This window comes from Corvus brachyrhynchos, unplaced genomic scaffold (genome assembly GCF_000691975.1).
Source record: "Corvus brachyrhynchos isolate BGI_N302 unplaced genomic scaffold, ASM69197v1 scaffold23, whole genome shotgun sequence".
NCBI lineage: Eukaryota > Metazoa > Chordata > Aves > Passeriformes > Corvidae > Corvus > Corvus brachyrhynchos.
The window spans coordinates 11,696,295-11,711,478 of NW_008238983.1; the positions used below are offsets into that span (position 1 = coordinate 11,696,295).

Sequence of the window (15,184 nt, forward strand, 5' to 3'; positions counted from 1 at the left end):
GAATAAAGCAAAATCATCACCTGGACAGAAAGAGGGAAAAGGTGGAGTCTGGGAAAATAGAAGTTACAAAACCAATGCTGCTGCACTTAATCTTTGTGTCTGCAGAGATAATATATCCCTCTGTCAGCCATGTCTCACTGGCTAACTGACTTGACAGAAAAAATGATTGTTATTATCACAGCTACTACTGAGTGGTTATTATTTTCCCTTCCCACCACTTCTCTGCTTTTCTCCAGCAGAGACTAATTAAGATTGAGCAAGTACCACAGACCTCTCTGATTGTCACTCCCTAGCCTTGTGTTGCTGTCTATTAAAAACACTTCAGTTCCCTTTCTCAGCATTTACAGATTTATACTAGTTCCTTCCAAAGACCCATTTTTTAAAATTTTGAACTAGTCAGTTGCTGACACTTCAGAGTCCTCTCAGAAGGTTAACAGAACTCCACAAAAAAAGACAAGATACATCCAATCTTTGAGGAGGCTGAAACCTAGATGAAGATTTTGAAAGGAATTTAGAAACGACAGGAAGCAACTAGAAAAAGAAGAGTTAATGAAAAGTTAAGATATCCCTAGGAATTAGTCAGTCAATCTCCTCTTGAGAATACTACGGGAACCACCTCCAGCTCCTCTGCTTTCTCATTATCGAGAGATCAAATCCACAACTACAAAATCCATCCTCACTACTCCCTTTAGAAACACATCACCATCATTTGAGGGCACCCATCCATCTTCCAAACACATTTTGAAGGTGCTCAGCATGAACAATTTAAAGCAGATGTTCAAAGAATACATCAAAGAATGGGACAACGTCAACTGTCACTTCATCCCTTAAATCTCCCATTAAAAAAAGGTACAGAAGAGTGACTGGTCTCCAAAGTTTATTAAAAATCAAAGAATAGAAAACTTTACATAAAAATATGTCAATTTTAGCTTCCACATAGTTGTCCACACAAAAAATTTAAACATTTTTTTAAACCTGTAGCACATAACCACAGTGATAGCCAGGCCAATTCATTTGGTTCACCATGACTGAAGTGTTACATGATACCACTTTTCAAATGAGTTTTGCTTTAAAATGGATGCTAGTATAAGACACCAATTAAAGCCTCTGAAGGCTCTTTAATGTAGTTATGCTCAATATTGCTAGTGTGTGAAGACTAAGCAGTACAGGCTCATGTAACAGCCCTTAGATATTATTTATGAATCAGCTCACAATTTTTAGAACTTTTTTTATTGTGATGAGTCTGGAGCATTAAGACAAACTTTCTGCAAACAGATATGCACTACTCTACTTTGGAATGTTGCCCTCTCTCCCCTCAAGGACCTGTTTGTGTTTGACAGATTCAGTAATAACATGAACTACTTCTGCTTCAAAGGCATACAGCATATTAAAAAGCTTCATGCTTGACACCTCATTTCAATATTCAGATACCAGTTTTAAAACCTTCTCTATCTGTACACAGTATAGATGTCCTGTTAACAGGATTCTTCAGCTTTCTTTGCTAGTGGACTTACATAACTTACCTGTAGTTTTCTGTATAGCTTAAGAACTCTCACTTAAAAAAAGGGAAGTCAGAGGGCATGAGATGTGACCTACTCCCAGGACAACTGTGGTGCTTTAAAAACTCAGGGTTAGGCAGGATGTACATTTTTCAAAAAGTTAAAGACAGTGTTTGTCATGGCAATACACACTTGCATAGTATACCTGTATGCATCTGTAAATTAAGTGCCAGCCACTCATACTGTGTACAACACTGGGCTGTGCTCTCCTGCAACACATTAAAAGATACTTCTTGTAATGCTTAGAGCAGCTGAAGTACTTTTTATATATTTGCTCTTAACAGAACTAATGCATACTACTATACAGATTCCTTAATGGAATCAACATATTTCCTTTCTCCACATTCCTTAAGCCGGGTACCTCTGTTTAATAGTGTTGTTTCAACCCAAACATTAACAGGTTACATTACTAAAATGCATCAAAGCATGTAGTTCACAGCTTTTTAATTTCCTATCAGGACTTGAACCAACCTTTTTCCCATTCCTCTCAAAAGGTTTGCTTCTGGTACTATAAATGTTGGATTTGTTGTCTAGTTAAAGAAAATGAAAACTCATTGGTCAGAGCAAGACAACTGATAGAGGCCAGACAATGAGCTAAAAAACACCGGGTCAAAATGCTTTGGAGCTTCATAAATTCTTAAAACTGTAAGCCAAATCGCACTTTCATTGTGAATCAAGAAGCCTCAAATGTTACCAAATGTCATGTTTATAACACTGCTCAGACAACCTGCCAAAACTATGACCCCAACTTAGATAATGCAACCTGGGAAAGGATCTGTAAATTAAAAAACCTCTTCCCCTTAAATATAACTTATGTGATAATATGAAATTAAATTAAAAATTCCAAGTTATTGCACAAATCATACTTCCAATATTTACAGAGAAAAAAATTGAGCTTTGGGAAAAAAAAAAAAAAAAAACCAACAAACAGGAGAGCAGCAAATTTACTTTTATGAATTCCCAACTTGATCTGCTGCAAAGAAGAAGAAAAAAATAATAATTCCAAGGGGCTGAAGTTTCCTTCACTTCTAAAATAAAAGAAAAGGAACAGATACAGCCACAGCAAAAAAGCTACAGCATTTGTAAATGTCCTTGCAGTTCTATCGTCAAGAGCTGCTTCGGCACTGAATGAACCATTGTGGGAAGGCAGAAAACAAACTTCCACATTTAATAAGGCTTCACAGATAAGCACAACTACTTCTTGAAGATGGATTGAACCACCACACAAAGAAACATGCAAAGAAGTCAGCTGCAGATATTTGGCAACACCAATAAAACGATGTGCTGGACGCTGGTCTCCATCCCTCAAGTCGAGTGGCACTCACTCAGTTTGTCTGAGCAGGGAAGGTCATTTTGGCATCTGCCATTATCTGCTCAGACTGATAGGCAAACTGTCTCTGTGTTTTTTCCTTCTCCATATATTACGATTGTACTGGTGGTGTCCTCGGTTACCAACTGGTTGCCTCATACCTCCACTGCTGACAGGGCTGTAGCTGTTGCCTTGGTTATGAGTTCCTTTCATGGAAAACTTCATTCCACTGTGCTGCTAAAAAAAATAAAATAAGGTAAGCATTCATTTAAGCATAAAAACAACAGACAAAACATATATTACCAGTTGTATTTCCTCAACATATAAGTCACTTCCACAAAGCACTGCTTGAAGCAACTGGTCTTTTCATGTTTGTTTAATTGTAGTTGTGCAAGTCGCAAGGCACTAACAACTTACTAAGTGTTTTCTGAAGAAAATGTCCTGCAAATGAAATGGTGTAGATTTCAAAGTATCTTTAAAACCCTCGGATCTCAGTATGAAATATACTCACTGTACAACTTCTTTATAAAACCAGAGAACTTCCACATTAAATACTAATTGTGACAGATGTGTCTATTTTGGAGTATCTTAGCAAAAGCATGACCAAGTGAGATACTTAAGTCTTTCAGAAACATCATGGACAAATATAAGGCCATGATCACATGAGCTGATGCATGGGGGGTACAAGTCTGCTTTTCCCATAATCTCAAGTCAGTGACAGGCAAACTAAGTATGTCTTGTGAGGAGCTTGTAAATCCTACTGGTGTGATCATAAGATTACACAGCTCCTAGACTGTACCTCATACGCAGACCAAGGCAAAACAATTAAGTGATCAGAAATACAGCATGACACTTTCTTCAAGGGATCTCCAATAACTTGGAACAAAAACTGCCCAGAAGGTTTAGCAGCAGCCTGAGTAAACCTACCACACCATAAGGTACTACAGGCATCACTATCACTATAGATGTATACACTAAGTTGGCATACAGTAAGTTGGTATGTACTTAAAATAGGCACAAGAGTTTCAGAAGATGAAACTGAAAGACTTCCTAAATACTGAGAACATCAATGCAAGCAACATTTCCTGATGTCTGACAGCAATAACTCAACAGATAACTGATTGCCTGTAGCAAAAGCTAATTCTAACCTTAAGTGATTAAACAGGAACACAGAGCTAACATTTGAGACAACTGCTTAGAACACTAAAGTAGCTGCAGGTACTTCATATTCTGTATTTCCAAACAAGTGTGAAGTAGAAAGAAAGGAGAACACCAAGCCACCCTTAAAATTGTATGCACAAAAAAACTCAGTTATTGAACGCATAATGCCATAAGCAACATTTTACTGTCAAACTGTAATTGAAGAGACACTGAGCATCCAGAAAGACAAAGTGGTGAAGACTAGTGTTGAGGAACAACCACAGTTAACTGCAGGGTGGCAAAAAACCTTTAAAACTATTTTGGATTTGTACAGTTTCCTACAGCAACCTAATTAACCATCATGGAACTTCTAAACTCTCAAGATAGATGCACTAAGTATTAGCCTAAGACTACCAGTGGCAAAATACTTCAAGGACAAACAAGAACAGGAAATGCAGGTTGAGACTTTTTCATTAAGAGAGACAACTTCCCAAACATAATTTACTGATGTACATTTCATAAATAGCTTCTAGTAGATGTTTTAGGAAGTCAACATGAAACAAAAACAAAAAACCAAAAAAACAAACAAAAAAAAATTAGAATGTTTTAAATTTTTGGCAAATAGTCCTTCAAGCAAACACACCATCTTGTCACATTTTCCTGCGAAGTTTTCTAGTTCAGTAAGTATATCTCTGACTCAATTATATATAAACATTTACTTGAAATGACATCAAAACACTAAAAATGACCCTATAATAGTCAAAACACTAAAAGTAGCCAGTCATCACAGTTACCGTCAACTATATACTGAAGAAAGACAGAGGAAAACTTCAGTATTGCTACTGAACAACTAGAACAAAAGTCTGATCAAGCAGCATACAAACTTCCAGGAACCTTATCCATCCACTTCAGCTGAAAATTTGAAAAATCTGGCAATTTCTTCCTCAATATGAGTGAGGATTCACAAAAAAAAAACCACTGGGGACAGGATGACAGGTGACCCCAAGACAACACAAGGAGCACAGCAAGTATGACAATTAAGTGCATCTACCTGTATCCTAAAAGATGTCATACCCCTTGTTTGCTCAAAAGGTAAACAAACTTTCAAAGAATGATAAATAACTGAGACAGAACGTGAACTTCTAGCTTGTGATGAAGCATTTTGCATTGTTCTTAGGCCATCAAGATAAAGACTGTTGATCTATTGGACCAGGATCTGAATCCATCAGTCTTATGATTCATCAGCTGAGAGAGGTGCTTAAGGAAGTTGACTCAGGACCACTTCAGTCACAGATGATACCTTTATACTTACTAGTTCTCAACTACATTTTGTTCACTAGTTTGCTTGGTTTTTTGAAACTGTCGGCTTTTAGCATCTTGCATCCTGTGTTATGGCATTTCACAGCTTAAATGAGCATCACATTTAATTTGCGCCTACTACAGGATGATCTATCAGTTCTTGGGAGTATTGTCATTCTGCTCTCTAACTTTTGCATACACTGCTGACAATTACACAGACCTAGATCATATACCTCATCTTGTCAAAGTTAAACAATCATTCTTTCTTCACACAGAAGCAATTCCATGTGTTTGATTACTATTACATCTTTCCCTATTCTGCTTCCATTTGTGTTTTGACTTTCCCCAATGAGGAAAGAAGCAGCAAAATTATACCCACTGTTGGTGTTCTGCAAAAACATCACGATGTCATCTTTACAAGAAACTGTTGGCTCAGGGCCTACCACTCTCTGCAAAGTTTAAATTATTTCTCACCCTCCTGACACATCACCTTGAAGGGTCCTTCTGCACCTGTTCTCAGGCAGACCTTACAGTGCTTCACACCACCAGCAAACTCCATCAGGCTTCATCCACGGCCTGTTAGACATTAGGCAGCACAAACTCCTGCAGGGCTATCCTGGTGACCTCCATTTCTTATAAAAACCGAATTTTAGTTCCTCATCTTCCCATTAGTTAACTGTTTAAAAGGGGACACAGATCATTCATTTAGCTTCTTTCAGGATCTTCAATAAAAGGAATTTGCTTCATGTTTTTGTAAATCTCAAGAGGCTGTATCAAACAGCTTTCTCTTGTGCACTAACTTCTGGACATTCAGATGCTCAGGAGTCACACAATCACTGAGAGGTGGCACGTCTGTAAGCAGATGATGGCTAGAGAGAGATCAGGTAATCCAAGAAGAAAGCCCTTCGTCTGTGATACAGCAGATAAATTTCTTTGGATCTATTTCTCTAGATAGAACAATCTCTCCCATCTTACGACTACTTATTCAACAACTGAATGATTCAATTGGTTTGGTTTTTAGCTGTGTTGAAAAATCTGCTAGATGTGGAGGGAAAACTAAAGAATTCACATTTAAGACAAGCCTGGGGGTGGGGGTAAGGTGCAATCCTGCATCACATACCAGGTTAAATAAGTTTCCAGGAAAAAAACAACAACAGAACATGGAAAAAAATATAAACAAATAAACAGAAAACCCCAGAACTTAACAGGAAATAAAAAAACAGGAGGGGAAAAAAAAAGAAAGAAAAAGCCCCAGAAAAATCTCAAGAAAAGAAATTTGGTTGCAATAGACATACCAAGTAATTATTTGCTAAGGAAACCAAACTTCTATTCTTAAATACTGGCAAATTTACTATACAAAACTGCTGACATTTAAAGACTGCCATTATTCAAAAAGAAAATTTATAGCCAGAAATCAATCCCCTACAATTTGAAATAACACAAGTAACATAACAGAGCTAAACTCTAAACATAAACAGGCTTCTAAATCATTTTGGTCTTTTGTTGGGTTTTTTTTTTTTGCCTGATAGCATTTCTGAAGTAAAACAACAAAAAAAAAAAAAAAAAAAAAAAAGACAGGGAAATGTTGATAATAAAGTATCTGTACTAAGATTCAAGAGAGATTATACATACAGTGCTCCAAAACAATTGGTAAGTACTTACAGAGGTAAACAAAAAGCTTAGAAAAGGGTAAGACAGTTTTGAAAGATTACATGTTTACTATTTTGTTGTTAAGAGTACAAGATTAAAGGCCATGACTGAATCTAGTCTGCAGTTGATCAGACTTGTAATCAAATTCATATACCTCAAAATCATTTCATGTGAAATATCAGAGTAGTATTCAGAGTTACCTTAATGTACCATTAATATTTTTAGTATCCCTTAAATAACCTAACATGCAGTCTCAAAATATTTCACAAAGTTTGCAGTATTTCCAAATTCTCTATTATAGGCTTGTAGCACTCACTTGCTCACTTTCTGAGCATAATGTCTGTAAATACACTAAAAAAATTTTATCTTCTTGTTCTTTATGAAATAAATTCATTGTTTTGCAGAGACATAATGGACAATGACCTAACCAACATTTTAGTCACAACTGCATAAGCAATAAGCCAAGTATTAGGCAACCTATCCTCATTAAATTAATTAACAGGATTCTACAAGATAACTGCACATGCTACCTGGGTGTACTCTTAACCTGGTAAGATTTCTGTGTGGTTTAGATATCTAAGCTGAAGTAGAGAAAAACCAAAACAAGTTCTTCCAAAAGTTGTTTAGTACTGACAATCTAGGGAAATAAGGCCCAAAGCACTACAAAGACACTTCTCTTTCTGGGACCTACAGGCTACTTTCAGCTACAACTGATTAGATCTTGAGTTCTGAACAGATTTTATAAAATGAGCCCGAACTCTTTACTGCTGTTATTAAAAGGGGAAAACACCATTTATGGAGATAACTATGTGAACAGCAAAGAAAAGAAAAACCAACATGGAGACTAGAAAGAGCTCAAAAGCAAAAAAAATTGTACACAATTCCAACACAAGAGAACTGGAAAAACAAAAGCTGCAAGGGAGCAGATTATATCAATCCTTCATATCTTATTTCACTTAATTACAGGCTACTGGCAGAGCTACCACACAAATGTCAAGGTTCTCTTCACCTTTCACAACAGGCTAGGCAAGACTAGTATGAGCAGCTCCAAGACAAACTAGTATTTGAGAGAGCAGAGGGCCTAGTCCCCAAAATGAGTGACTGACAGTAGAGACTACTGTCAGCATCACAGTAAATACTGAATTATGTTATGGCAAAGAAAGTAGAATGACACATGAAATAAATACCCTTTTTGATCTTGTCACTACCCAGGTTTCAAAACTGAGGGGCAGGAGTCAAAACAATGCTACCAGAAGACAGAACTCATACTTCAACTTTGCTGCTGTTGTGACACAGGCCATGAAATGTATCTGCATACTTGTCACTACAAGGAACAAGAACTTTTTTAGCACAAAGCTGACAATTTCAGACCTTAAAGAGAAATCTTACCTCACTGAGAATTCCCACTTTTTATTTGGAACAGAAAAACTACTACTACAGTAAGAAAACCTCCTTCCAAATGATGAGGAGATACCAATACAGTACATGTGAAAAAGTCTGCAGAGGAAATGAATGTGTGATCATTCAAATCCATCTCAGTTTGTGAATAAAAGTCTGATTACAATGACACTGGAAGATAAAGGAGTACTATGCAAACAAAAGGAAGATATGACTCCTACATTTCCGTAAGTCTTTTATTTATGGTGAGTTTGTTTATGTTTCTAAGAAACTACTATTTAGACTTTACTTTGTCTTTCCTGCAACTCAAAAAGTGCTCAGGAAGCAACTGCCAATGTGGCCAATGAGGCTCTCATACAGTCCTATAAACATCTAGACTGTATGTTTATATGGAGACCTCTGGAGACCACTTAAGCCAACATTCTGTTGTAAGCAGAGTCAGATCAGGTTATCCAGAGCCTGGTCAGGCTAAGTCAGTTTCTATAGTTGGAAGGATAACACCACAAAGACTGCCTGTATAAATACAGGACAACCTAAATGAAAAATCTCTAGTAGTGCTTTCAGCTGAACAACCTCTGAAACTCAGATGCAGTTTTTCCTTCTCTTCTTTTCTTAGGAAAGGAAATAGGACAACATGATGTTTTAAGTTCTGCATGTGTTAAAAACCAAACAATGTTCTGTCATACATGGAAGTTGGGCGTCTGACACTGAGAATCAAAACTCTTTCCGAAATATACAACTGTAGCCTCCTTCCTATGACAACACACTGGCTCTGAAAAATTAATCCACCCTAAATGAGAGCATTCTCAATAAAACAAAATAACAAAAATGTCATTTGGTTGAGTGAAGAAACCTTCAGTACCTAAACAGCTTATAAATGCCATTGAACAAATCAGGTCATTTCTAAATTGAAGCTGACATACTGAAAACCATGGAGAATCGCAATATATGAAGGGAGTTCAGCATATTTGTACACTGGCTAGTTGATGACACCTGCCTTCTCAGAAATATTTGGTAAAGTTCTGCACTGACATGAATTAAAATATGTCTTTACAAACTTATCTTTCATCCAAGTGAACTACACTTAACTGTTTACACTCAGAAATATATTTTTGACTCAAGGCCTGACCAGTTTTGTTTGCAATGCTGCTAACCTTTCAGCAATCATTTCAGAGATACTAGCAGTATCAGCAGTACTAGTGAGACAAGGCAACACCATTAACAGTTGTTCTGAATAAAAGCCAACTCTGAAGCAAAGTATGTTGACCACATAAGTGCCTGTAACCCCGTAAAAAACTGTTTAAAAAAGCAGTATAAAACTGTAAAAAAGCAGTTTATAAGTTTAAATGTTCCACCTTATTTGGCCAAACTCAAAAGAATCTGAAAAAAAAAGAACTTACTCCCACAAGTCCTTTTACAAGTTTTGACTGTAGTATTTCAGCACTGACATTAAGGTTTCATTTCCTGGTTGTCTCCATAGCAACAAACATATTCCCAATCAGACATCACTAATCTTTAGTGGAGGTTTTCTCAGACACACTAGAAGCCAGCCAGTGCAGCAGAGGGACTGGCTTTAGATACTTTGGAATCAAGACACAACCCCTTGGGGAAAAAAGAAAGCACCTTAAATGAAAGAGTTCTTCTGACCTAAGAAAAGGAAGTTTCTTCTGTCTTCATTTTGGTAACCTAGAGAACAGCAATCCAGCATGAATTAAACTTGTCTCAAAGGAATGGGGAATGTAGTCCCTCCTCTCCTTGGGAAGTTACCAAGCAAGCAATTTCTGCCCCCTCTACTCATCTGGACATACATGTCAACATCTGTTTTTCTGCTTATTTTTAGTGGGCAGCTTCATAAACCGTTCTGCTCCTCCAAGTGAAATTTCAAACTGCTGTCAGCAGAGTAGAAGAATTATTACCTTGGAAAAATGATGGATGATGATGATCCTGAAAAGCACACAGACCTGTGCCAGGAGCTTCATCAGTCCCTGAACTATCTGGAAATTCTTCAATGCAGTAATTAAATAGAATTGGTAATCACACCAAACATGTTTCAAAAATGAAAATACCAGGAAGATTTAGCAGCAGCAGCAAACTTGCCTAGAAGGCTATAATTTGTTCAAAATACAGTTAGTGCTCTTGGCACCTCCTGCTTTTTAGAGTTGTACTCAACACCTAGGTACAGCTTTCCAAGCTGAACTGAGGTGGAAAACGTTGCCAGGGAGAAAGCTGAAGACACCATGCAGACAAATGAATCCCTTTCAAAACTTCCTTCTGAATACGAAAGAAGACTTGCTTTTAAGAAAGTCTAGCACAAGTTCAGATTTATCAGGGCAGGAGTCCTCTAAGATGGCAGAATGTGCCTATTAAGAGTTATAAGCTAGCTGGGTCTCAAGTTACATCAACTCAAAAGAAAAGCCTAATCTAGCAAAGTCATGCTCCAGCAAGTTGGAAGTGGAAAGAAGGTATTTACAGTATTTTGGGTAAAATTATTTCATTTCCTACCTCTGACTCAATCATAAACTTTATCAAAAAAGAACACTCCTACTTCACAAAATATAAGCTTTTGGTAAATTCAATGCAAAAAAATCCCATTATCCCACTTCTAAACTATAAGTAGCAAGAAATTATTCTGATTTAATGTGATTCTCAAAGGCACATCTTTGTTAAGCAAAGCCACAGAAAAATTCCCACTTTTAAACATGTAAGTACTATAAAACTACTAACAGAACAGTTAACAATCACTTAAAAGGACAGCCAAGGAACAGAAAGCCAGAAAAAGTGCTACAAAGCAGTTGTCTTCCAAGATTCAAAATTCCAACAGAGATCCAAAATTCACACAACACACTGCCTCTTCACAATGGTGGCAAACACTCTGAATGCCAACTTGTTTGGTACTAACAACTGCATGCCTCCTAACTAGCTCCAGGGCACTAAGTTTGTATTTTAGATGAACTTTTAACTTAAAATAACTCTCCAGTTTTATTCTAAAAAAACTTTTAAAGTTTCAGACTGTACTGTATTCACTAGGCAGTGAATATTCACTAGCAGACACTAAAATAGAAATACATTATTCTATTAGCTTCTCACTAATACAACATTTCCTGTGCAGGTAAGTGGGTATTGCCTAGGTGGGACTGAGCAGTAGGGGAAGTAAGGAGGGGAAGAATCTGTGTAATCAGTTAGAACATTAAAACCAAAGGCAAGTCAAGGGAAGTGATCATTTCCCCTCTACTCAGCACAGGTGAGGTCACACACGGAGTGCTGGGCCCCATCTGGGCTCCCCAGGAATCGAGATGTGGACAAATGGGACAAAGTCCAGTGAAGGTCCATGAAGATAAGTAAGTGTTGAATCAAATAAAAAAAGGCAAAGTCATTAAGTTGAAAATGTCTTGGCCTAGATTCCCATGAACTCTGATACAAGGACTCGGAGAAGAAGGAAAACCTTACAAGAACTTGACCAAAACTAAGTTTCAAATGAACCAGCTCACAGTTTTGTTATCATGTGCAACCTACAATCCACAATTTGCATTAAGCCTCATGTGAGGCATGTTTTACTAATAGCTGTAATTATCAAGACTGAGGGAATGTTTTCCTGCAGAAAGATGCACTGAGGTTGTACCAGAATAGATACATTAGCCAAAAAAATTCAGGTCCCAGCACATTTATGCAAACATTTAATTTTTTGGTAAAAATTCTTGTACACTTGTCCATAATTAATTTTCTGTTCTCTACCTTTAAAATGTATTACAGAAAATTACAAGTATAACAAAATCTGTTCTAATAATTCAAAATCAAGACAACTAAGTAAGCCTAGAAAGGTTAATACTATTCCTTAAAATTCAAAAACTATCTTACACCTCCACCACATATAAGGTGGTGGGAATTAAACAGCCTAAACAAATACCCCACTAGTTGGGCACCAGGATTCTCAAACACAAAGAGTCAGACACCTGACACTCGTTCTTTAACTTACTCCTAGGTGTCGATGTTGTGGAGGGGCTCTTCTACTCTAAACCCTTTCCCACCCTTTGCTCTCCCCGCACCTCCGACACAGCAGGTGAGTACTTTTATGACCACATGAAGCTTAGCACATGCTACATGAAGGTTATCCTCAGAGGCTTTTAGACTGACAGCACAGTGCACATGACCTACACTTGCGATGTGATCGCTTGCTCGTGACAGAGTTGCTGGCTCATACCTGATTACTGGCGGCCATTATCAAGGTTCTCGGAGGCGCAGATTGGGGTTTACCACTTGGCAGGGGCAATGCGGGTGCTAAACTGGCCATAAGCTGAGTCGGTGCTTGAAGACTGAACTGGTAAACATTAGGAGCTGTGCAAGGTGCTGTATCTGATTCCTTTTGGCAGAGAAAAAGGGGAAAAGAAAAGCAACTTTACAGAAAGTACAGTATATTCAGACTATGCACGTGAAAATGCACCCAAATATCAACTCAAGTGAATACTACAAAACATAATGATTTTTTTCAATAGTAAAAAATAAAATAAAATAAAAGCCAGCACTATGTTTATTTTATACATCCAGCAAAAGTTTAACTGAACCTCTATTAAGAAGAAAATGTCAACAGGTCTATGGCAATCACAGGTCAGTTCCAGTCAGGACAAATCTAAAGCCAAAGTTATGTCTCTACCAAATTCAAATTAAAAGATGAGAACAAAGGCTGGGAAAAAACAGAACAAGAACAGCAACACTGTAGGTGATAGAAGGGCAAGAATTTTAGGTGTCAAGACAGATTCGGTCCCCTGAACAGTGTTCTGGATTGTACTTATTTATATGGCAAAGTTGCTCACTGTAATTGCTACATTCTTCTCCCACCCTACCCAGCAACAGCAAAGTTAGGGCTCCACCTGCCAAGAAACAAGTTGATGCTCTGCCAGCCAAGACCAGTATACACACACCAGTTGCACACACCACTGCTCACCGGGAGTTCTGCTCCCCTCGCTTTCCATCTGAAATCCGAGGGAAATTCTCCAGCGAAAGCAAGATGGATACAGGATAACAGAAAAGATACTGCAAATGAAACTGGTATCACTGATTACTACTCTTCCTCCTTCCAGCCCAATCACCAGCAATTTCAGATGCATCCTAAGCAGACATACTGGTGATGCTAAAGTACTGTGTGTCTGGAGCACTTAACAAGGAGGCAAGCACGGATTCAGGGGTTTACAGGAATTACTTAAGTCTGAAAATACCTGACTACATCAGTTCTTAAATGACCAATTATTTTCTAAGTTGAGAAAGGTGGAAAGCAAGCTACAGCCTTTTAGAACAACTTTGAACACAAAAAAATCTTGTAAAACTTATTTTTCAGCCATAACACAATGGCAGAAGTAGCCTTCCCTACATTTTACTGCTGCTTTTTACCACATTCTTAACTCCAAAGAATTCTGAACTTAAAGACAATGGAAAAACCTATTCTTTATCCCAAACCACTAGTGTTTTTCCCACTCCCAGCTGTCTGGTTCAAAATATAGCAAGAGATGGGGCTTGGCCAATTAGCAGTTTAGAAGTTACCACATTAAAAGGCATTATTGGCTCAGGTCATCACAGATCTTTACTGTTGAAGTAATTACTGAAGTATTCTATTGCTCTGTCTCTAAAGATTAATTGCCTGGAAGCAAAGAATCTTCACTTAAATCACACAAACTTTAAACAGATCTCCAGCACTACTACTTGCCCTCACGTGGCCTTGTTTTCTAAATTAGATTCTTCAGTTAGAGAATCGGCTGCTCAAGAACAGAAACAAGAAAATATTTCAAAGCTTTTCCTAGGGAAAAAGACTATATAGGTGAGATGGACAACTGTGAATACTGAGCAGACTAACCAATGAGCTACTACAAAGCAAAACTTGCATCCCAGCTGAATTGAATACTCATAGCAGAAAGAGCCCTCAATAAAACCAGTCTGTTAGAACAACCAGTCTTTTACTGGTCTCTGTAAAGTTGTGCTTACTAAAAAATAAGTTCTAGAAAGAAAGGAGCTGTTCTCCTATCAGTTCAACTAGTGATAAAAGTTAGAGTATGCCTTTGTGAAGCAGATAACAGCATCATGAATTCATCAGAGACACATCATACTCGTAAAACAATCTGTGCAGAAAGTTCTTATTTATGGGATCAGATAATTATTCTTTAATAAATATGTTCATCATAGTGGGAAACTACATGTTGTAGCACTGACCAAAAATTAAGCTTAGTTGATGCCTGGATTAGATGGCATTTTTCTCTTTTACCCAGGCCTACAGTATCAACACTGTGGGAACAGGCTAAGGTCTCCACAAAGACTGGATACTTTGGGTCATGGAATTACTAAAAAGCTTATGAGAAGAGGGGGAAATGAACAGACAAGTTCTAAGCATGCTCACCATATACCCATGTGCTCAACAGGTACCCATGAGCTAGCAGATGGGATGGAAAAAGGGATCTTATTGTCTAGACAAACCAATGTGCAAATCCATTGCAATGCAGCCTTCGCAAACCTGACCAAAGAACAATTTTAGTGTCTCCATTCAAAGGATCTCCCCTTTCTCTTCTACTTAGATACAATTAGATCCCTGACGGTGAACATACCTAACCCAGATGGGACACCTCTCATTAGTGAGACTTCTAAGGGGCTTTTGAGCAACAAAGAGTTGCTCAAAAGAGGAAGAGTAGTAGATGGAAGAGAAAAGTGTGTCATATAATTTAACTGAGATTAGATTTCACCACCAATGAAGCTTGTGTTGCTTTATTTTAATTTTGTAATAGGTATGTTCTTCTGCCTCAAGGGTTATTCACTGAAACATCTCATACAAGCAGGTTATTTCTTTCTTCAA

At 37.6% G+C, this 15,184-nt stretch overlaps 1 protein-coding gene across 4 annotated transcripts in view; it reads right to left on the reverse strand.

Moving 5' to 3' along the window:
* Window positions 1-860: 860 nt before the first annotated feature.
* Window positions 861-15,184, reverse strand: part of PAPD7 (poly(A) RNA polymerase D7, non-canonical) — a 42,909-nt gene continuing 28,585 nt past the window's right edge. The window contains exons 10-11 of one of the 4 annotated variants that reach the window (XM_017738746.1): window positions 12,554-12,712; window positions 861-3,102 (exon numbers count right to left, since the gene is read on the reverse strand). In XM_017738746.1, coding sequence (XP_017594235.1) covers window positions 2,926-3,102; window positions 12,554-12,712 — 336 coding nt within the window. In that variant the 3' untranslated portion in view covers window positions 861-2,925. Of the gene's footprint in view, window positions 3,106-12,553; window positions 12,713-15,184 lie in introns of all 4 variants that reach the window. The other 3 variants (XM_008637209.2, XM_017738747.1, XM_008637208.2) reach the window with 3 other exon arrangements.